Source organism: Rhinolophus sinicus, chromosome 16 (genome assembly GCF_057876585.1).
Source record: "Rhinolophus sinicus isolate RSI-liver-muscle chromosome 16, RSI-T2T, whole genome shotgun sequence".
NCBI lineage: Eukaryota > Metazoa > Chordata > Mammalia > Chiroptera > Rhinolophidae > Rhinolophus > Rhinolophus sinicus.
Window position 1 is genome coordinate 184,914,846 of NC_142516.1, and position 23,184 is coordinate 184,938,029.

The following is a 23,184-nucleotide window of genomic DNA, read 5'->3' on the forward strand; positions in this document are numbered from 1 at the left end:
CACGTATTCTTTATCAGAAGACTAAATAACCTATTCTTTGTCTATTCTCAAGGTCATTGGTAAGAATGCTGAGGTGACAGTTGCAAGTTCCTTTGGGCCTTGGATATCAATTGTATGACCCCTAGGAATTAAACTCTGTCTTTTACTCTTGATTCAACTATGCAGGGCTTCTGTCTGTTCTACCCTTTCCAGATCAAAGATTATTCTTGTGAAGACATGAGAAGTGAAAAGAGTTTGAAGAGTCTTGCCTTCTTTCTCATCTGCAAACCTTACATCATTTTCTAGCATTGGTGGAACATCTCCTCATTCTCTTCTTTGGCCTTAGTGCCCTCCAGGATTGTTTTGTCTTTCTAGGAATATTCTTGAAAGTTTCGATTCCAGACGCCTGTGGCATAACAGGCATTGGCGTTGGATAGACGTAGATTCAAATCCTGGCTCTGTCTGTGTGTACATAGTAAATCTCTCTGAATGTTAGTGTCTTCATCCAGGAAGTGGAGAAAATTAATTACACTACCTTTTAAGTTGTGATTAGTAAATTAGTTAACTTATAGAAAGCACTTAGCATATAGGTGATAAATATGGCAGTGTTCTTCCCCTGATCTATTGTGTTTATTCCCAGTTGAAGTTTCAATGAATAGAAGATAACTTTCTACCCTCTGCATTTGGGACCCCTCTTATTTTCCGATGATACTGCAAAATGAAGTGTGACTATATTTTGCTTTTCCAAGTAGCACCTCAATATATTTATCTCTGATCCTGACTTTTTTATAGAAAGATTTTTGGTGTAGTATTCTTTGTTGCAATGGGGTTTGACTTTTGTAAATCTTTTCTGTGCCATTCATAATTTAGCATAATTTTTTTAAATTTCCCTTAATGACCTGTTTTTGTTTTACTTGTTTTACCACTTATACACTTCAGAAAAATCAGCAATGCTCAAAAAAGATTTTCGTTCATTTGTTTTGTTTTTGCTCCCAGGATTTGTGACGCAGCCACGATCCACTGTCTTTTGGAGCAAGAACTGGCCCACGCTGTGAACGCCTGCTCCCACGCGCTGAATAAAGCCAACCCTCGGTTCCCAGAGGTGAGGAGCTCATGGTAAATCCTCATTCACAGGTTTTTTAGTGTTACACATATGTCTTGATACTATAAAATGTGCCATGCCTTTTGAAAGTGCATTATATACGTAGTCCGTATGAATCTCTGCCAGAAGCTTATGGTAAATTTGTGACCAAATTTTTATTTTATTTTTCTCTTCCTGCCACTTTTCCATTCCTGTTCTTAAATTCTCTTCATTCTCTCCACCTCAGCTTGCAATCACTTGTCACCTTGCCACCATTCTTCTACTTCTCCCTTTAACTATTACCATTCCTCCTTCCCCTGCACCTTGGTATAGAACAAACCAATGTAGCATGTATTTTATGAAAGATGCTCATTCAGTTTTGAAGTTGTGCACTGAAATTATTTTTACTTCATTTTGTTTTACTAAATTGGTAAATTTAGTAAATTTTTGTGGAGAATTATAAAATTTTGTAACTTTTGTAAATTTTTAATGTAGAAGTTAACAGATTGGGTAGAATATAACTCTCTTAAATGTGATACATGGTAAAAGGCAATAGTGGAGAGAAAACAGACAGCATTATTTTATTCTTTTAATTATTTAATTGAAGCGACCTAAATTAATATACACATAAGTGTTAGTCGTCAAGGTTAACATCTAAAAAACAATCTGGTTGGAACTACCAACAGTCATGGATAGAACTAATTATGATCAGATAATGCCCCGTTTAGACGTTTAGAACATGGTTTTCTTCGACTTAACTTTTTTATGGGAATATGTGCATGTTGTTGCCAGCATATAAATAATTGTGTGTAGGAGATGTGGTCCTGAGTGTATTCGCTATAGTCAATACATTTTTTTGGGGGGGTTCTGTGATATAAGAATTAGAAGAGTAATTATGCTAATAAATACGAGTGTGAAATTGTACAGTTATAATAGAATTTTGGTAGATTTTAAAATATGGTTGTAATGTGGATTTAAATTGCAAGAATAAAATGTAAAGCATTTGCTGATGATTGAATCCCAATTTAACACAGAACCACTTGTCTTTTTGTTTTCCCTAGAGTCTTACTAGAGACACTGCCACTGAAATAGCCATCAATGTGAAGGCGCTGTATAATGAAACAGAATCTTTACTAGTTGGCAGGGTTCCTTTGGTAAGGAAAAGAGCTGAGTGATCACATAAGAATGGTGGTAAATGCTTGCGTCTTACCTCATTAGGGAGCATACATTCATCAGATTCTAATGCAAAAACGCAGCTCTTGCCTCCACCCTTAGAGCTTCCTTTTTACCTCATTTTCCTTCCAGAAAACACATGGCTAAACCCGTGAGTTAGGGTTCAGGCTAACCAGAGAAGGGATTTCCCCCTCCTATATGCCGACATGTTTTTATATAATCCTGCTCTCCCTGGTCAGTTTGAGAGACATGCGCTTTATACAGTGTAGTAGGCATTCCTCGGGTATGGTAAACTCAGTCTTGCAGAAAATTAGAGGAAATCATAAGTTTGTTTTCAACAGTAACATGAAAATATGATTGGTATGGCTTTCTGGATTTGCTTAAAAGACAACACTCTCTAGACTGAGTGTTTCAAGAACTAGCCATATCCCTAGATGAACTCAGATTGGTGCTGGACATCAAGTTTAGGCCAAGTCTGAATCTGACCACAGTCCACAGCCCTCAAGCCTCAGTGCAGACGACCACTGATGTCCTGTTTGGCTCGCCCGCAGGCCTTGCCTGGTCAGCCTTCCAGTTTCTAGCATGTTGGGTCTGCTCGCCACCTAGCGTCCGACTGTGAGCTGTGCGCACGTGCTGCTGGGACCGTGCAGGACGCCTAATGCGTTTAGCTAATTTTCTCTTCCTTGTAACAATTCTGATTAATTGATCGGTAATAGTCTTAAAATGTTTTTCTCGACTATAATTTTATCTCTTGCTTTGGAAAATATACACTTAAATAAAAGTGATAGTGAAAGTCATAGTAACTCGCCCAGTGGGGAAGTGGGAGGTGCGTCACGTAGCCTAGCAACTAAAAAGTGACTGTGGGTAGAATTTGTTTGATTGGGATGCAGAGGAGTAACACCCCCAGAGCATCCTTTACTCAGAACAGAGAAGCTCGAGGCTGCACGAAGTCCATTGCTCTCACCCACCTCCAGAGGGAAGTGAAATACAACTTCCTTAAGGCCAGAGGTGGCTGCTCCTGCTACCGGCTCGAAGGAGAACTTGAAGGAGCAGCACTGGTTGCATCTTTTGATAAAAACAGTGGGAACATCTTCTTGGCTATTCTTGGTACTTCCGTGATTAACCAGAATCATCGTGTTTTGCTCTTTAAAATTAGTCCAGGAAATCCAGGTAACTTGGGTCCCAATTTTTGGATGGAGGACATGTAGTTTTTGTGTTATTTGAAGTACATTTCAGGTAATTTCTGATTGACAAGATCTAAAAACATGACTTTTTCTGTATTTCAGTTCTCTACACCGAAAGTATTCATCGAGTATTCATATATTTGAATTCATACTATATGAAAGTATTCATATTATTTGGTTAATATTTATCAGTGATATAGGTTAATATAGAAGGAGCCCCCTCCTCCATTTTTAATTGTTCTGTCATTGTCAAGTATGGATGTTTGGTTTAAAATATACACAGGAGAATTTTATCAAAACCTTTGACAATACTGATATCACAATAGTTGATCGTGTTTGAGAGCAACTAAGGTTTACTCTTCATTTTGATTCTATAATTAATATGCAGTAACCATTTCATCAATTTTATAAAACGTATATTCTTAGATTAAAAAGAAAGTGGTAAATTATATATAATAGGGTGGAGAGTCTCTATATTTTTATTAACTACTAGAAATGGTAGATACCTTAAATAACAAGGTGAAAAAATAATATCCATAATAAATAACAGTTGCATTCTCTCTGAACTTTCTGTTTAAAATTCTATGGACCTATATGTAGTACTCTGCAATTTTAAAGTTATTTATAAAAGTATTTATTAGCTGGCGGAGCCCTTAGAAGTAATCTAGTCACAATCTACTGTTTGTTGAGGTGGAAACGACGACTCCTAAAATCAACTGACCTTCCCTTGGTTGCATAGTTGGTACCAAGGCCCGGACTAGAATTCAGTCACTTCCCTTCCAGTTCTGCACGTATCAGTGTTTATTTCACCTTTATTCATTTATCGAATTTTTCAGTGCTTTTTAGTAACTGCTTTGAATGTGTAGATAATAGGTGACCAGTTAAATTCTCTGTAAAGTTTCCAAACCCTCTTCCAGATTACAAACGATTTAGCTTTTTGCATTGCCCTGATTTTTCAACAGCTTTTCATCCCAAATTTTTCTGAGATCCTTAGGATTTTTTTCCCTTAAACTTACTACAAAAATTTTCTAGATTTTTGTGCCAAGTAATTCTTACTCTCTGATGGATTTTTGACCAATTTTTAAAAATATGGTTGTCCACACAGTATGTAAATCAGATGGATTTTTGTCACAAATAAGTAGAGTAATGAGATTACTCACTAGTGCAAATGTCACACTAGCTACTTATATCATCTGTGGGAAGTAAGGATAAATGTAACTGGATTTTTCTCATTATAAGATAATTTGTTCTTTGTTTATATTCCTTTATATTAACAACGACGACAATAGTAACAATAGCCTAGCCTAGCCTAGTGAGAGAGGAGGATGTTCGTTGTCAGCGTCATTTATTCTACATGAGGTTGGGCACTGAGCCTTGTTTTCTTTGATTTTTAATCGTCTGGTAAATAGCAGCTGGAATCTCCCCATGAAGAGCGGGTCTCCAGTGCCTTACATTCTGTGGAGGTGGAGCTACAGAAGTTAACAGAGATCCCCTGGCTGTATTACATCCTACACCCAAATGAGGACGAGGTACGTCAAATTCAGCCTGTTTCCTTAGAAAGGTAGACTTCATAATCATTGACCGTAAACTCATCTTTTGGAAGAGATGTTCAAGGACAAACACATTTTGAGCACTGCCTTTGTTTGTACTGTTCTTGAACAGGCGACGAAAAGCTTTTATGTGAACCAAGGTAACTTCCGGGACTCGGTACATTTTCAGTGGACGTAACTGTGTGAATGTTTTTGAAGACGTTGTCATTTCAGCAATATTTTGTGTTTGTAACCCGTTCCTGTGTCATCTCTTATATTAGAGGGTTTTTCCTTCTCTTCCTATCCTGAGAAAATTCTTTGCTTGTTCCACTCGAACAGGAGCCTCCTATGGATTGCACCAAGAGAAACAACAGAAGCACAGTATTTCGCATAGTGCCAAAATTTAAAAAGGACAAGATTCCCAAGCAGAAGACAAGTGCACAGCCTGGTAGGTGGTCCACACTGGGAGGGAAAGTATAACACTATGGGAAAATAGCTTATCAAAGTGATGCCACTGAGGTGATTAGAATGTTCTGGAACTAGACCATGGTGATCATCACATGATGTTGTAAATGTACGAAATGCCACTGAATTGTCCACTGTAAAATGGTTAAAATGGTGAGTTTTATGTAATGCTCATTTTACCATAATAAAAAAATTACATCGTACCTAAACCATGTCCACATATCAGTGGGAGTCTGTAGTTACAAAAAAGCACGCAAGGAAACGAGGCGACTGCTGGTTGGCTTCTACGTTTGGTAGATGTCAGTGTGTCTGCTTAGATGCTTCTTTATTTTGCTCAACAGCAGTTTAAGGCTTCAGCGTGTATCTTGTTTTTCTTTATCAAAGTTCAAAATCTAGATCATTTTGATAAATGGAACATAGAGACTTTCATATATTCCTTTAGTTTGCTAAATGTATTTTCCACCTAAAATTATATAGCCTCCCTCTCCTGTTTAAGGACATAAATTACACCATTTTAATCCCCCTTGGTCAGGACAACCTACTATGATATTTGCATTCTCAAGCAAAGATTAAACTCTTTCTTTGAAGTTGTGGTCCTGGTTCCCTTCCCACCTTTCCCTAGAGATTTAGTTTAATGCTAAAGCACCTTCAAGTTCTATGTATAGGATAGTAGGTGCTTTTCACAATGAAATCGGTTTGTAAATCTTTTGAGTTAGCGTTCTCATTTTAAAAAGTGATATCTAATCTGATTTTTGACCATGATAAAGCTGCTATTGAAGGGCATTTTAAAATCAACTGTGGCAAATAGTTAGGCTTTTATTAATCTGGTCAATGTTGAATAAAATGTATAAAAGAATGATTATACAAACTGAAAAACAGCCATCTGAGAGGGTTGTGTGGACAGTTTTTAGAGGACATTAAATCAATTTAACAATACATTTCTTTTTTATAATTATCAATAGTAACAGAATCCATACAGGCAGCACTCGAAGTCTGCAAGACCTGAAGCAGAAGTTTGTGTAAAATTGAGGACCCCATTGTCAGATTTTAAATTTTAATTCGCATTTCTAGCTAATTATTAGGTTGGTGCAAAAGCAATTGCGGTATTTGAAATTATTTTTAAGCCGCAGTTACTTTTGCACCAACCTGATAACTTGTAGCTCGTTTCATATAGTCTTAAGGAAATCGTCAGAACACCTTGTGTGACTGATCCTAACCGTGAGAAATACATTATTTATGCGTGTCGTGTAGGTTGGGTGGCTTTCAGGAGGAAATTGAGCTAAAGCTACGGGCTGAGGCTCTCTGCCGCGAATGTCTGTGTGTAGTCAGAGCCTCATGTTGGCTGGTGGTCTGTAACCTGCATGGGAGAAAATGGAATTGCAGTTTTGTTCAAACAACACCTTTGACCTTTCCTTTTGCTAGCACTGCTGCTGTACTCTGTTTTGCATCTTCTTTGGCCAACCTTTCCTTTGTGATGCATTGAGCATGTAGAAATTAAGGGGGTTTTGCTCTTAACTTTGGTAGTTCAGAAATGGGGCACAGAGGAAGTTGCTGTTTGGCTGGATCTGCTCAATTTGGGAGAGTACAGAGAAACCTTCATCCGTCATGACATCAGAGGGGCGGAACTTTTGCATCTGGAAAGGCGAGATCTTAAGGTATTTCCTTTGTGCTATCCTTCTGCTCTTGACATTTTTCTTGCAAAACCGAATCCTTTCTCCTGTGCCGCTTCTGTTATGTGCTTATAGCTTGGCTTATGTTATGCAAATATGCAGTAATCTAATATGCATTGCCCTGTGATCTGAATTCCTTCTATGCTTTTTACACAAGAGTGTCAGCAATATTTTCCTGTCAAAATCATTCTCCTACTATTATGGCTAAAGCTTAGCATGACTTTAGTAATTTTTCTCTACTAAAATTGGTATGGCTATTCCTATGTGCTAATGTTTTTAAATGGATCACGTTTCCATCAGCTCATTCTATTGGATCAGCATGAAAGGTGATCGTTGTTGCTGAAAATGACTTTAAAAAAACTAATATAAGGTTAACAACTAAAAATTAATTCAAAATACCAATAACAAAGCCTTTCTAATATATGGAACTAGATGAGAGACGTACAGTCCCATAATTTTGTTGCATTTGTAAAATGACCCTTCAGATGTCACAGGAACAACCAGACCAATACGTTCAAATTTCCTTTCCGTGACTTATTGTTAAAATTGTATTATTCCCAAAAAACATTTATTATTTTCTTCAGTAAATGAAATAAAGATTTTGCCTTGCTTTCACTAGACAGCTCAGAACCTACTTGTTATTTACAGTGGAGAAGGAAAATCATTAGTTTGTGGTCTGTAGCAATTCCCTTTAATTCTTTGGACAGAGACTCAACAGTAGAAATAGCCAAAGTAGGCTATTCGGTCTAGGATTAGGAGTAGGGTTTTTGTCATTGTATATTTTCTTACCACATGTTGCCATTTTAAAATTCCAAGATTGTTGAATAAACAAGTGAAAAGGCTTCAACATTTGTTGGAGTGATCCTTTCTCTGTAGACCAAGTTCTAAACTGCATAGAATTATGATACAGTAAGTTCCAAACAAATTCTGTTGAACTGTTGTGTGTCTGTCTACAACGAAGTTAGCAGAAATCTTTGAACAGTTACAGGGTAACGTATAGATCTTTATAATGCAGAGTCACACAGTCTCAACATGTCAAAAGTGAACACCACATTTTTAGCCAGAATAATAATAAAATAATAGATTAATTAACTACCTTAGTTGAGAGTCCCAAATCTGGAACACAGCAAAAGATACAGTATTGTATACTTCATAAAGTAAAGGTTGGCTTCAAAACTTGAAATGAATGCACACAAAACATAAATGTGAGAATCGTTATATCCAACATATTTGTGTAGCTTCTGATATCCTCAGCAGGCAGCAATATTTATTGAATAGCTACTGATTAATGTATTATGCCAGCTATGTAGGTGGCACCTGCTCTCTAGAAACTTGCATTTCATTTGCCATAAAATGGGCATACATTCAAGGACAAGACTCTCTCTGTGTGTGTGTGTGTGTGTGTGTGTGTGTGTGTGTGTGTGTAAATATGTATATGTTATGTAAATATGTGTATGTTATGTATATATTATGTATATGTTTGTACATATGTAAAAATACAAATACACACAGAATGAGTGAAGCAAAAACCGGGGGTGCCAAAAAAAAAAATGTATACACATGACTTGTATTCATCTCCCGTTGTCGGTATATACTGAGTATTACAATTTTAATACAGTTTTTCCCTTTCTTAAAATGTGTCTACATTTTTTTGGCACCCTCTGTATTTGCAGAATGAAAAAAACATAGCTCATGCATATACTATGTCAAAGTTAGAGTGATAGGACCTGGCTGGAAAAAAGAATAAGTAAAAAAGAGATGATTAAAAATTATTTTAGTAAACTTTCTCTAGCTTTTCATGGGGCTTTTGGTTTTGTTTTTTATTTTTTAATGCAAATTACATTTTTTCCCTTAAAGCTTTTCTTTTAGAAATTTGTATTGACGTGGTTCTTCTGAACTCTTGGTTCTAAAACAGAGCATGGTGGAATGGGAAAAGGAAAGTAATTTTACAGACAGAACCTTCTGTAGAACAAAACCATGAAACTGGAGGACGAGTGGTCTCTGTAGTGTGGTTGTCAGAGACAGCAGACCCTTCAGAATAAAGTCTCTAAATGTGGTGGATTACCTGCCCCTGGGTAATCTTATCCATATCCATTGCTTCAAATACTCTCTATGAATGTGTCATATCAGTGGTTCACACCTTGGTATTTCCAGCCTTGACCTTATTTGTGAACTTGAGGATTATGTGACGAACTCTCCTTGATACTTGGCTGTGACACAGATATGTCAGTCTGACCATGTCCAAAACCAAACTTTTGACCTCCTGTTTCCCTCCCATTCTGCCCCTTCTCCAGTGCTCTGTGTCTTAGTAAATCAGCCCTCTCTCCCTGCAGCTGCTGGAGCCAGAGCAACCCAAGGTCACACTTCGCACTTTCCTCTTCCTTATCCTTGTCCCCCTGACTCATGAAGCCCGTCCCCAAATCACGTGGCTTCTAATCTCCATCCATTTCTCTTTCTCCTTTCCACAAATTCTACTCCACTGTGATTTCTTGCCTATATAAGGTTAGGAACTCCCTAACTAGCCCTTCCGCTGCTATTCTCTCCAGCCTTTAATCCACATTGCAACCAGAGTGATCATTTCAGCATCAGGTATATCACTTTTCTGCTTAAGACCTTTCCATGGCTTCCCATTTATCAGAATACAGACTCACATCTCTGTGAGGCTAACAGATTCTGCCTGTTCATCAACCTGCTGTGGAATCACTGGCCCCATGCTGGGCTACACCCCATCTACCCGGGCCTTACTTCATTTGCTTAAAAATGCTAAACCGTTCCTCACCTTAGGAGTGTACCCCTTATGGTATGCTTCTCCCTCTACCCATGGCCTGCCTGAGTCTGCTCAGATCTTGGCTCAGGTGTTACCTCCTTTTCACCGAAACAACTAGAGATAGCAATGTGACAGTCAAAAAGTGGCAAAGGGAGAGTACATCTAGAATGTGCTTTAACAGACAGATAAACTGCATTATTTTCCCTCCTGGAAGACAGTAGGAAAACGTAAGGGACACCAAAGAAAATGGTAAAGACACAGTGGGTTTTGTTTGGTTGGTTTTTGTTTTTCTCCATTTGGAAAGTTGTGTATGTGTGGCTAGAAAGATAACTGAAAATCCAAAAAACATGCTTCTGCAAAATTAGGCCTATTCATCCAAAGGGAAAAAAAGCCAATAATAAGGAATATGAAAAAATAAAGAAACGTAATAAAAATCAGGGTATAACTTTTTTGCCTAACGCCTAGAAGATGTGAAAGTGTTGAACTCAAACTGAAGAAGTTAGTGTGAGTCCACAGGAAACATTCACCTCACTGCATCACAGGAGTCATTTTAAGTACAGCCTGCCTCTCCCAAAGAAGTTTTCATTCTTGAGAATACAATGTTCATATGGCCTATAAAGAACATGTTTAGTATTAAGTATATGTCTTAATCAATAACTGTTATCACAAAATATAAAGAATATTAAGTTTTCCCCTCCAATCAAAGGAGCTGAATATAACTATAAATGCATGTACATTTGAAATTTAGGTACCGTGTTTCCCCGAAAATAAGATCTAGCTGGATAATCAGCTCTAATGCATCTTTTGAGCAAAATATTAATATAAGACCTGGTCTTATTTTACTATAAGACCGGGTCCTTATAATATAATGTAATATAATATAATATAATATGATATGATGTAATATAATATACTATACTATATAATAAATAATTATATATAATATATAATAAAAGACACATTAGAGCTGATGGTCCAGCTAGGTCTTATTTTCGGGGAAGACACCAATAGCGGACACTGGTGTCCTGTCTTCCTCTAAGATTTGGCCTTGCTTTTAAGTTTGTTATTTTAGTACACACGCAGGAAATGTATACTGTGTTTCCCTGAAGATAAGACCGGGTTATATTAACTTTTGCTCCAAAAGATGCCTTAGAGCTTATGTTCAGAGGATGTCATCCTGAGAAATCATGCTAGAGCTTATTTTCTGGTTAGGTCTGATTTTCAGGGAAACACAATAGTTGCCTTAAGACTGTGGATGACCTAGGGTCATATGAGAAAATACTTTTCAGGGTCAGTTAAATGTTGTAAAAATGTCACCCTGAAATTATTCCAAGTATGAAAAGAGTACTGGTTATAGAAAGAGGATTTTCCAGAAGGATTCAGAATCATCACTAGCGCTGTTGCTATAGAACTCTAATTGCTCATAAAGTATATGGGAGAAACTGTGTGTGTGTGTGTGTATGTGTGTGTGTGCACATAACGTACTTAAAACAGTTTGGTCTACTTCATTTACAAGTTTAGAAATAGGGGTGGCCAGTTAGCTCAGTTGGTTAGAGTGTGGTGCTAATAACACCAAAGTTGCCGGTTCAATCCTCACATGGGCCACTGTGAGCTGCGCCCTCCTTAAAAATAAGTAAGTAAGTAAGTAAATAAATAAATAAATAAATAAATAAATAAATAGAAAAAGTTTAGAAGTAAATAATGCTCTTCATCTGCAAAATAGAGTGGATATTTGGAATTTTTATCTTCTCAGAAAAAAAACTTGTACTTTGTAATCCTTTTTCTAGGCTGCTTTGGAAGTCATCATTTTACTAATTTTCAAATATTTTAAAAACTCTGTTTTATAAAGTTAAGTTATTTGACTTCACATATTAGCAATTTGATTATGACCATGACACGTAAAGACGCTGTGGAGTTTGGAGGCCTTCACCCTTCCTTTTAGTTTTTCAGATAGTAAGTACTGTGTCCATCTTGGATGCATTTCATTCATTTCTGCAACAAGGATTCATTTGCCTGCTATGCAGTCATCATCCATTTCTGAAAGTTAACTATTGAATTCTTGGTTCTTTATAGGAAATAGTTCCTTAAGAAACAAGAAGGGAAAGTTCCTTAAGAAACAAGAGTTGTGAGGGAAAGGAACCAAAAGTGTTTGAGGAAAAGCATCAACCCACAGATTACTGTGTTTAAGGAATTTTCCACCCTTACACATTACAAAGTGTAAAGAATATTTAAATATTGCTCTCAAATCAAAGATTCTAAATGCAACTGCAAATGCATTTACGTTCCAAACTTAGGTACTAGGCACCTGGTATCTTCCTTTAGGATTAGGGGTCACTTTTAAGTTTGATATTTTATTAAGGAAATGTATAGTTGCCTTAAGACTAGTTGTGTCACACATCACTTTTCTCGGAGGTCACAAAAGGACTTGTGTTTTTTAAAAAAAGAAGATAAAGAAGAAACTAATTTTGACTCTTGAAGAAGAACTGCCATTGTGTACCATTTATGAGAATGTTACATTTAAGAGTTTGTGTAGGATGCGATTTTTTACTGGTTGGTAATTTTTCAATGTTGGGTTATTTTTGTTTTATAAACTTATTTTTCTAGCTTTCACTTCCTGAATCATTGAATATAAACTAAAATAAATGAACTGAATGCTCATTACAAGTTAAATATTTAATCCCCAATTTTCTCTTGTCAGTAAACTTCTTTCTCTTCCTTCTTTTTTCTTTTTCTTTCCTTTTCTTTTCTTTTTTTTTTTTTTTAGGACCTGGGGATACTGAAAGTGGGTCATATGAAGCGAATTCTCCAGGGAATTAAAGAGCTTGGAAGGAGCACTCCTCAATCTGAGGTGTAATCTTACTGGTGCTATTCCTCGGAAGGGAAGTAATTGCTACTTAATACAGAGTTCTTTGAAGCAGTTGGCTATTCTTGTAGTTTTCTGCTTAGAGAAATTAGCACCACTGAGGCACCTGTATGGCTTGATACGTTGCTGTGGGTGAAAATTTTGATTTGAGGTAGTAGAAAATATTTTTGTGCCAAAAAGGACATTCCACGAAGCCATTTTCTTATTTTGCAAACTTGATGTGTTGGAGTACGTTCACCTTAGTAAAATAGTAGGAAAAATCTGAGACAATTGCCTTGTCTAAAACGGGGAATTGCAAAATGTTTCCTTTCCTTAACCTGGTCGGATGGAATGTTCTCACCGTACGACCACCTAACTTGGCTAAGACTCCTTAGGTCTCAGTTTTGGAGGCCTTGACTTCTTCCTTAACACCCCTGAGCAGGGGACTAAAATATGAATTAAGTTGTGTTTTGAATATTAGATGGGTATCACCTCAGATTCCTAGCACTCAGTGGTCTAAGAATATGGCCCAATATTATGAATGAAGGCAAATCTTAGTGCACGCTATTCCTGCCTGAATTGTCTTTCTTTTCCTTGCATGTCACATCTAATACTGTAACACTTAGTTTTAATGTCAGTTTTCATGGAATTAATTTATTACTACCTTAAGTACCTTTTTATTAGCTAAAGGCACTTTTCTGTTCTTTGATGTGGACTTTTGCATAAACATTCTGTATCTAAGAATTTGTGAACATGTGTCTGTCCCATAATCAACAATGATATACATCTTCCGCAAGTCAGCTGATCATAAACAGTAGGTATGCACAGTAAGAAAATTCTCGGGGTATTTTCATAAAATTTCATGTTTTGTCATCTAATACTTATTATGCTTTCCAAACCAAAATTCCCACATTGTGTTCTTATTTTTCCATTTCAACTGAATAATTATTTAATACTCTGTTTGCATTTATAACATAGTAGACTGCTGACGTTCAGGCTTTTTTCCAAGGTCTCAATAGGGATCTGTGTACTGATGGGTCACCCAGACTCACCCTCTGGCTACTCTTGACACAAACTTCCCAACAAGAGAAATTTTAATTCTTTTCTTAAGGGCTTTACATGATTATTATTTCACTTCTTTTATCCTATCAGGTAGATATTATTTTTCTAAACCACTGTACTTTAGTGTAGCTAATTAGGAGTCAACATTACAATGATCCAATCTTTGAAAGCCAAAGGTATACATATTGAAAGCTCATAAAAATATCCTTAAATAAGCTTTCTTTAGATATTCTATACCACAATAATTAATTATAACATTTAAAAATCTTCTATATAAGAGAAGTAAACAGGGTACTGACCCAGTGGTGACAATTTTCATAAAATAGCCTTCAAAGTAGGTGCTCAATAGATATACATACATACACACACCATGTACATGTACACATATATCTGTATATACATATATGTACATTTATATGTATAGGCACACATATAATCGTAAAATATACTTGCTGTTTTCTAGACAATTCTTTGCTGAATGTTTAAAGAGACTTTTTGATGGGAAAGCATTTAAAATGAACTATTATCAGAGATACAATTTGATTACATCAAAGGAGTTTAAGTATTTGACACTTTATTCTTATTTATAACTTTAGTATTTAACTACTAGTAAAATCACAAAATTTGGATATCTTAAAAATAAGTGAACCCAGTGGGTTCCTGACCAAGTGTATCTGACTATATATTTTACCTAAGTTGTGAATAAATGGATATTTTCCAAAGGGAATTACATCAAGTATCTTAAGAAAGTAAAAAGCTACTCATTTAATAATTTTAATATTATCCACACCTATGAAATAAAAGGTCTTTTCCTGTCCCTTTTATAAGCCCCCGTCCTGCCAGGTGTCCTTTTCTTCTGGCACTTTCCTGTGAAATCAGAATATTAGATGCCCGGTTCTCAGAACTCTGCTAACAGCACAGATCTCTCTCTGTCCAGCTCTACCAAAAAAGGAAAAGTGGGGGAAGGAGGAAAGGAATTCTAGTAAAAGATGATTTAATATAAATATCTTTATTGATTTTCACTCCCCCAGCAAACCCCTTTGCCCATAGAAAAGATAAGTGATTACATTTTCAGAATTCAGAGTAAGATATAAATGATTGGTTTTGTTGTTGTTGTTGTTTAGTGTTGTTGTTGTTTAGTGTTCACTCTTAGATAACATCTCTCATATATACTTAAAACCTCAGTTGATGGAATTCTTAGCTAGAATTTTCCTGCAAACAGCTTTTGGATGAAGGAAATCCTTTAAAACGAGAATTTGATACATTTTTTGTTAAACAAGAACAGTTTTTCCTGTTTGCTTGTCTATGCATGGCTGCGCCCAGGTGACTTCACTCACACCTGTTTGCCAGGCTTGTGCTGTCAGAGTCCCCTGGGAGCCCTGTCAGTATCCCTGAGGAACCCGCTTCTTCTAACAGATGGGGTTCCAAAGACAGTAGGGAGGAGCAGCTGCATGGGGTCAGATCACAGCTCTGGGGAGGGCAGGGGGGCCTCTGCCTTGACCACACAAAGCTGGGGTGGGTCGCCCAGACCTGCGCCAGATTACCAGCTATAACTGCCACCTTTCCAACCCACTAGGCTCTTTCACATGCAGGTAATTTGGGAGGGATGGAGAGGAGTCCCACCCGACATCCACTTCCTTTCAGTCTCGAAGAACTTACTTTTCAAGAAGGAAAGAGCCAGGGTCAAGCAGGCCTAAGTAACATTTCGAAGAAAACTCAGTTTCTCTCTGGCCTCTTCCCACCTTTCTTTCAGAGTTTCTTTCCCACTTCCTGGCTTCCTGTTTTCCCACACGCCCAACACAGTGATGGTTGCTCAAATTCTCACTGCAATGTACTACCCTCTCTTCATCAACTGTCCCACTGCAAAATGAGTCCTTTCGTCTCTCCCCACGTATCACGCATCGTGGGTCATCTAGTGAAGTTTTAGGAAGAAAACAATTTAAAGAAACTGCTTTTACAGTTTGCGTTTTATAAAAGTAAACCTGCTAATCTAAATGAATTAATGGATTAGATAATTTGGGTGTCGTGATACATATTGCTGTGGCTAAAAAGAGGGGACCTGTGAATGTCTAGGCACGTGCTGTCCGATAGCATAGCCACTAGCCACATGTGGCTATTTAAATCTAAATTAACTAGAAATTTAGTTTATCAACTGTACTAACCACATTTCAAGTGCCCGGTAACCATAGTGGACAACACAAATACAGATGTGGAACATTTATTTCCATCATTGCAAAAATTCTGGATCACATTGGTTTAGAGCATCACTACTCAAAATGTGGTCCATGAACCAGGGGTCTCCTTATCACCTGGGAACTTTCAGAAATACGCAATCTCAGATTCATTCCAGACCTACTGAATCAAAACCTTTTAACAATTTTCGTCAGGTGATAAGCACTGGTCTAGATACATTTTATCCCTCCTAGATTTGAGGGACCTGAGGTCTTCAAAAAGTCCTCAGAATAGCTCACTCCCCAAGTCACTGTTTCCTATCGGTTCCCCAGATAATCCCAGAAATCAGCTGAAATGCTGATTCATACCGTAGCTGAGTTTTCTTCTCAGTCCTTCTTCCTAATTCTGGTTCTAGCTGAGCCCTGCCTTCACAGTGGTTATATTTTGGTAGCTAAAGCAGAGCACGGGGGATTGGCTAGCATAGCTGGCCTCTCTCCAGCCCCTCGCCCCTCAATCTACCATCACTCAGTTTGTTGCTCCCGCGTCATTCTCGTTTGTTTACAACAAGGAACATTTCAGAAGACTATGTACTGAGATAAGTAAAGACCAAATCAGTCTCCTACAATTTGTGCATTTTCACTTTCTCTTATCAGTAGATTATCTTGTTGACACAGTTCATGCTTGAGGACACATAGCAGCACACACACGTTAAAAATCATTAGGCATGAAAAAAAGAACCAAAATGATTGCAAATAAAGTGAGTATTTCATTAAAGCCCCTAAAGAAGGCATGTTTGTTAGACTAAATCTGTTTTTCTTACTGTGCTGACTTATCTTAATTTTCAGATAGCTAATAATTCCTTAAAATAGTGCCTGAAAAATACCATTTCATATTCTTGACCTTCAAAATACAAATTACTTGATTATAAGATCTTTTCTAATGAGTGACTGTCAGTTAGTAATCCTTCACTTAGTTTTTACATATTGAAATAATTCACCGAAACATTACTGCCTAGAGATCTTCAGCCGATTTTCATGAATACAGAGGGCCCTACTTTAGTCTTCATGCAGGTTGTTTTGAACAGGAATCGAGGAAGGAAATATTCATGCAAAGCTCTGACTTAGAAAATTATAGCAGAATCGTCCACACATCCTTCTAATGTAAACCATCTGTTATCTCGGTTGGGGCTGACAACATAGTGCACTTTCATGTTACACAGATATGAATTCTTTAAGGATATAACTTTTCATTAAGTTATAAAAACATTACATCTATTAACCTTGACATCTAAGACTTCTTGTACACTGTTTCCCCCTCCCCAGAAAACATCCTGTATTTTTCACATGCAAGTTGGATAAAACAGTGGGTTTAGAGATTGAGGATACAAGTGGCAGTTTTAAAATACCAAGTTCTTTAAATCAGCCGAAAAGAGTGTGAAGTGAAGATTCCTCAAATACTGTTAGTCAATGGAATAGCCTCCCTTACCTCTCACAGCCCCTCCCTCTTTCCTCATGCCCCTCCCTCTCATAACCCCTCCCTCTCTTCATATCCCTCCCTCTTCACGGTCCCTCCCTTTCCTCTCACGCCCCTCCCTCGCTTCTCACGGCCCCTCCCTCCCTCCTGTATGGCCGCATGCCCAGCACAGTGGGGGCCTGGGACTTGTTTGTGTCTGCTATGGCAGCTCCCAGTGACTTTTGTATAGCAATCTGTGTCAGATGTTGCCTTTGCAATAGATGCCTTCCTAAAGAAACAAAAACTGAAAGGGTCATGATTATTGGTTTTATAATAAGCAAAACATTAATTTTTAATCTTATTGTTTTCTCTTTATTATTTCCACCATGGTTTGTTTAGAGATAATTTCTGTTAGAATAAAAAGCTATAAAGGTTTATAGAGAACAGTGAGATAAAAGACAGCTGGACTGCACCTGTTTGTATACTTTGTTATTTTCAGGAATAGAAGTTTAACAGTAACTGAGACTGCATTAAACTCAGTAACAATGTTTTAAAAAAATTACTAATATAGGTGAACAGATTAATGTTCTTTATGTAACAGATATTCTATTTGCATATATTTATATCCTCTCAATTTTTTATGCACTTCCAAGTTTTTGTTGGAAAAATAGAAACGAAGCCACTATTTAAAAGTTCTAAAAACGTTACATAAAATATTTCATTTTAGCTACAAGTTATTCATTACATAGGAATTTATTCATAGTCTGGGTATTTCATAGGAACTGCATTTCAAGAGTAACTTAGCCAAACTTAAAGGAATATAGGGTTACTTTAAAAATGTATTAAAATAAGTTTTATACTCAATGATGCCATTGAAATAATGCAGTTAAGGTATGCAAGCTAAAAATGAAAAAGAATATATTTTGTGGTCCTTACTGTTTGATTGCACTATTTCCCACAGCTTAGCCATGTCTATTTCTGTATTCTAAGTATTAAGCTAATGTATAACTAAAGATTTCTTTCAGTTCTGGTAACTGGTAACTAGTGCTGTGAAAGGTTTTGGTATTGTAACATTCCCAGTTTTGTAAGTTATATATTGTATGTTGAAGATGACTAATAAATTGGAGTAATATATTTATCTAGAGCTGGGAATTACGATAATTATTTTCAAATCTTCAAGTAAGTTTTATCAAATCGTTCTCTTCCTGTTAAGTGAGATAAAAGTCTCACTTTTATGTTAAAATGTCTATTTATACAACAGATTTCTCCTTTTACTGGTTTTATTAATTTTCATATTAGAATTTTTCTTATCTTTTTATACCAAAATAATTATCATGCTGGTTATTCAAACTGCCAAGATGTATTTTAGTTTGCTGGACTTTGGCAGACAAAATATTTAATAACACACCAGCTTTGTATGTTTTGTGGCTTTGGGGGCAAGAATTTTACCTTTGAATCTCTTAAGTGAGTTAGTGCTATTATCAGCAAAGTCATTAATAGACAGTGTTACTTGTAACCATTAGTAGAAAGTTTTCACAAGTTGTATAAATCAGTGCATTTATTTATTATGTTGTGAAATTTAGTCTTTATGCAAAATGCATAGTCTAGCTTTTTTCTTGTTACTGCTGTCGCTTGGAATGTAATAGCTCTGTTAACGATTTACTTATGTACTTGAAGTACTCATTTCTGTCAAACAGATGCCCAGGTTTTTTTTTTTTCCTGTAAAACATAGTATTCTCTACCATCATAGGTAACAGAATAGTAATAGGGACTTTGTTAAAAAATAATTTTCATGTCTAAAATAAATATTGAAAAAGGCATAAAGCCAAAGTGAAATCACCACTATTAAGAATTTAATGTAACCAAAGGATTTATTGTGCTATATTTTGCGAATTCGTATATAATTTATGTTTGAGTCAGAACTTCTTTTCTGTGGTAAATTTTCAATTTTTATCATAAAAGAAATCTCAGTGATTATACTGCCAACATTCAAATGCACATTAAGAAATAAACCCCCCAAAATATCACATACCTCAAGCGGCTAGTTGTGGGTTCCAGGGTGTATATTTTTTTAACTTATTTGCTTTTGACTCTGGGCTACTTTACTGATAGTAACCATCATGGATAATGATTTGTTTGTTTCTGTCAATTAAGTCAATGGGATTATTTTCCTAATGGGATTTTAATTGAGTTTTGAGTTACCTTGTTTAAAAGTATTCTCTATTCAACTGTTTAAAAGACTGAAAATTCTAAAACATAATGGCACAACATACCACACAGAATAAAATCACATGAAGGAAAAAAAAAAAGCTGTTTTGACTTTAATGTGAGTCAGTGTTGTATACCAAAGAAATCACTTTAACATGTCCTAAATTCAGTTGTTTTATTGCTTTACAGTATAAGCAGTAGATGAATTGTGAACTATTTAAGAACTATAGTAGACAATTAAGAATTTACTATAATTTTAAAGACAGAGTTTTTTATTACTTTTACTGTTACACAAGCAATTATTAAAGTCAGGAAAAAAGAAAATATGTGAGAAACCTTATCTGGCTGTTAAAGGAAAAAAAAACTTGAGTTGGTCATGTTGGAAAGATTTGGAAATGAATAGTTTGAACGTAGATATGGTTTACTTTATACTACGGAAGCACAAAACATGTGTGAGATATGTGCTGGACACAATACCACAAAAGTGAAAGATGCCCCCACCCGGGTGAACTCTGAGACTGCATCTGTATCTTATCAACAACCAGCGAGTCCAGGGGGCCCATTCTGTGGAAATTTAGGAGTCAGTTGAGCAGTGGCTTGGATGACCTAGTTTGTGTTTCTTACATGAAGCCAATGTCTGTGCTTTGTCAACCTAACGATTTGCACAGGGAGAACTAGTCAGAAGGAGGGCTTCACTAGTTCCTGTAGAAGAACTCTGGTAAATACAGGTGAAACCATACCATCAGACTAACAAGATTTTCGTGAACTTGCCAAGCCTTGAATTTCTTGCAATGATAGATTTTCCTTTCATTGAAAACAAAAAGTTATTAAGATTTATAATATACGTAGCCGAATTCCGTGATTCTGGAGATGGGAATATGGTTTAGGTTGATCGGGTTCTGTGACTGGCACTGGCTCACTGTGTCCTTTCTACAAACTGTATGTTTTGTGCCTCAGTTTCCCCAATTAGAAATGGCACACAATATTATCAATTATAAGTACGTAGGGATTTTTCTTTTATAAAAGGAACTATATAAGTGTGAATCATACCTAAATTTACCGTTCCTTTCCCACTGCCATTTGAAATATAAAGCCTTCCAAGACTATAGCACGAAAATGAAAAGTCCAAATTAATATCCCTTGATACTCAGTTTAAAAATGAGCATGAAGTGGCACTAACACTTTCTGTACCTGAGGAGCTTGTGGGCATTTTCATCTGTGTCCTACCAGTTCATAGTATTCATTTTGGGATAGACTAAAATCATCTCACTTCTAAAATCTTCAGAAATTTAGTAGTATTTTTTTCCATACTGACCCCAAACAACCAATTTTATAGCAGTGATTTTTTTTTTTTTTAACTTAGGCTCTTCCTGTCTTTTGTTATATTAATTCCCCAAAGAGGAAATTGTCTCTTTAAAGTGGTTAAAAGAATGGGACACGGGATTTCCTTACCCTGTGACGTCACTTACTCTCTCTGCAGAGTGAGTGGGGAATGCTTTCCTTGCCATTTGTCCTCTAGCCTGCGTCGCTGGCTACCTTCGCTGGCTTTGGAGTGGTACTCCCTCATGCAAATGCCTTCAAAACTTCCTGTAAGGAAACTACACTAGAGATTATCTTAATTATTACTCTAATGGAAATTGGGGTGCAATTAAGGGAAATAAATGAGAAGAACCCGGTTAGAATCATGAACTGCAGATGAGAGCAAATAAATATTGATTTTATTTTTGCCTGACATTCACATTTATTCACTGTCTGATCCTTGACTTAAGGATTTTGCTAAATCTGGTGTGGATTTCAGCACAATATGATAACTTAGAGCGCTTGTGGCTTCTCCTCCCCTAAAAACATTGAAATTATAAGAGGGGGCAAGCCTCTTGACACAAGGGAGGAGACTGAATCAGAACTTCTTCGCGTGGTATTTTGACTTGTCTGAACACAACTTCATTTCTTAATGACAGATCTCTCATTGATATTCCAGAATGATTTGGTACAGTGACGGGAAGAAACCATTATTCTGGGAATTTGCTTCCCACATGACCTGATGCACAGATGACCTTAGTGTAATTAAAATTAATTATAATGCTATTTAGAGCCGGCCCTGTTTACAGATTTCAATTGTACAGTAGTTTTTCAATATGCATAATGTTGAGGATGACAAAATTGCAAACTTGAGCAGCTCTTATGTTTACCCTCCTCCTTTACTTGAAAAGCTTTCAGAAAGCGTTTTGACAGTTTTCATAGCAACATTATGTGATTACATTCTTCTGCCAAGAAACTCATAAACTAAAATATGGAACAAAACAAATGCTTCATTCTAATCTTGGTTTGGGATTGTGTAAACAAAAGCATTTTATATATCAAAGTTTTTTTTCAGTATTTATGCAGTTGCATATTTCATTTTTTTGGTCCACATCAAAAATTGAAGTGGCATTTTATGTTCTATTTCTAATCAGTTGCAGGAAAGTAGTAATTCCATTACCTTTATCAGTACAAGCCTTCGCCATTTTTCTTACCTGGGCTTTTGCCTTCATTTTTCAGCCAGCAGTTTACCTACGTTCTTTCTCTCCCACCTGTAATCCATCTCCCTCACCACTGACATAGTGGTCTTTCTAAAACACAAATTTACTTTGCATCCCTCTGCTTGAAAATTCTTAAATATACTCTCCTTTTTTTATAGCATAGCAACCTAACTCCTTAGCATGATGGATAAGCGTCTGTGTGACCTTGCTTTTTTGGCACCTTTTTTTAGCATCCTCACCCCACCATTTCCCACCTTTTTTTTAAAGCATCCTCACCTACCATTTCCTCTAACAACCTTCCGTAATTCCAGAATTTGGAACTACTCACAACTTGATGCCTTGGCATACTCACATGCCATCGGTCAACTCGTTCATGACCCAGTTCAAGACCCCCAGACTGAGTTGTGTTTCATCCATGCTCCACAGAACCTTGAAACTTTTTCTGTTAAAATAACATCACATTTCAACAATTTTATATATAATATGCCTGTTTGCCCCCACTGAATTTCTTTCTATCTTTGTAGTCTCACTGTCTAGCTAGCACATAATAATAGGGCTTTGAGAAGTGTTTCTGAATAAATGAAGGTAATGGAGAACCCAAACTTCTCTGTATTTTCGTACTTTCACAAATGAAAACTTAGACTTCCCGCGAGTCCACACGAGGGGTGTGTGTTTCATGAGCCTGCATGCACTCTGGGAAACCAACGGAAGATAAACAGCAGGAAAGAGCAGTTGCTTAGAATCATTTGTTGTTAGCTGTTCTCAGAAATATTTGCCACATCTGAATTCTTGTTTCTAAAAACGAGGCTTGCCAACTTTGCATATAACTGCCAAATTTTTATTTGTGATTCATAAATGTGCCCTAAAGATGGTCTTTCTCTTCTGCAGACATTCAGTGTCTACAATCTATATAAATACATATACTGATGACCTGCACAAAACAATGAGACTTCAGAAAGAAAAAACAATAATGAAGATGAAATTTTCTTTCAGATAATATTCAGCCAGAGATACTGACTGAATTTGGGTGGTTTTTAGGCCATTTACAGCTAACGACTGCTTCATTGTTTCGTGATGCACA

At 36.5% G+C, this 23,184-nt stretch overlaps 1 protein-coding gene across 7 annotated transcripts in view; it reads left to right on the forward strand.

Annotated features, from left to right (window-relative positions):
* The window catches only part of DGKH (diacylglycerol kinase eta), a 165,872-nt gene extending 147,352 nt beyond the window's left edge, over positions 1-18,520 (forward strand). For 6 of the 7 annotated variants that reach the window (XM_074329334.2, XM_074329332.2, XM_019749798.3 and 3 more), the window contains 6 exons: positions 976-1,081; positions 2,122-2,214; positions 4,827-4,946; positions 5,286-5,394; positions 6,936-7,066; positions 12,613-18,520. In XM_074329334.2, the coding sequence (XP_074185435.2) occupies positions 976-1,081; positions 2,122-2,214; positions 4,827-4,946; positions 5,286-5,394; positions 6,936-7,066; positions 12,613-12,702 (649 nt within the window). In that variant the 3' untranslated portion in view covers positions 12,703-18,520. The remainder of the gene's footprint in view (positions 1-975; positions 1,082-2,121; positions 2,215-4,826; positions 4,947-5,285; positions 5,395-6,935; positions 7,067-12,612) is intronic. The other variant, XM_074329336.2, reaches the window with a different exon arrangement.
* Positions 18,521-23,184: the final 4,664 nt, after the last annotated feature.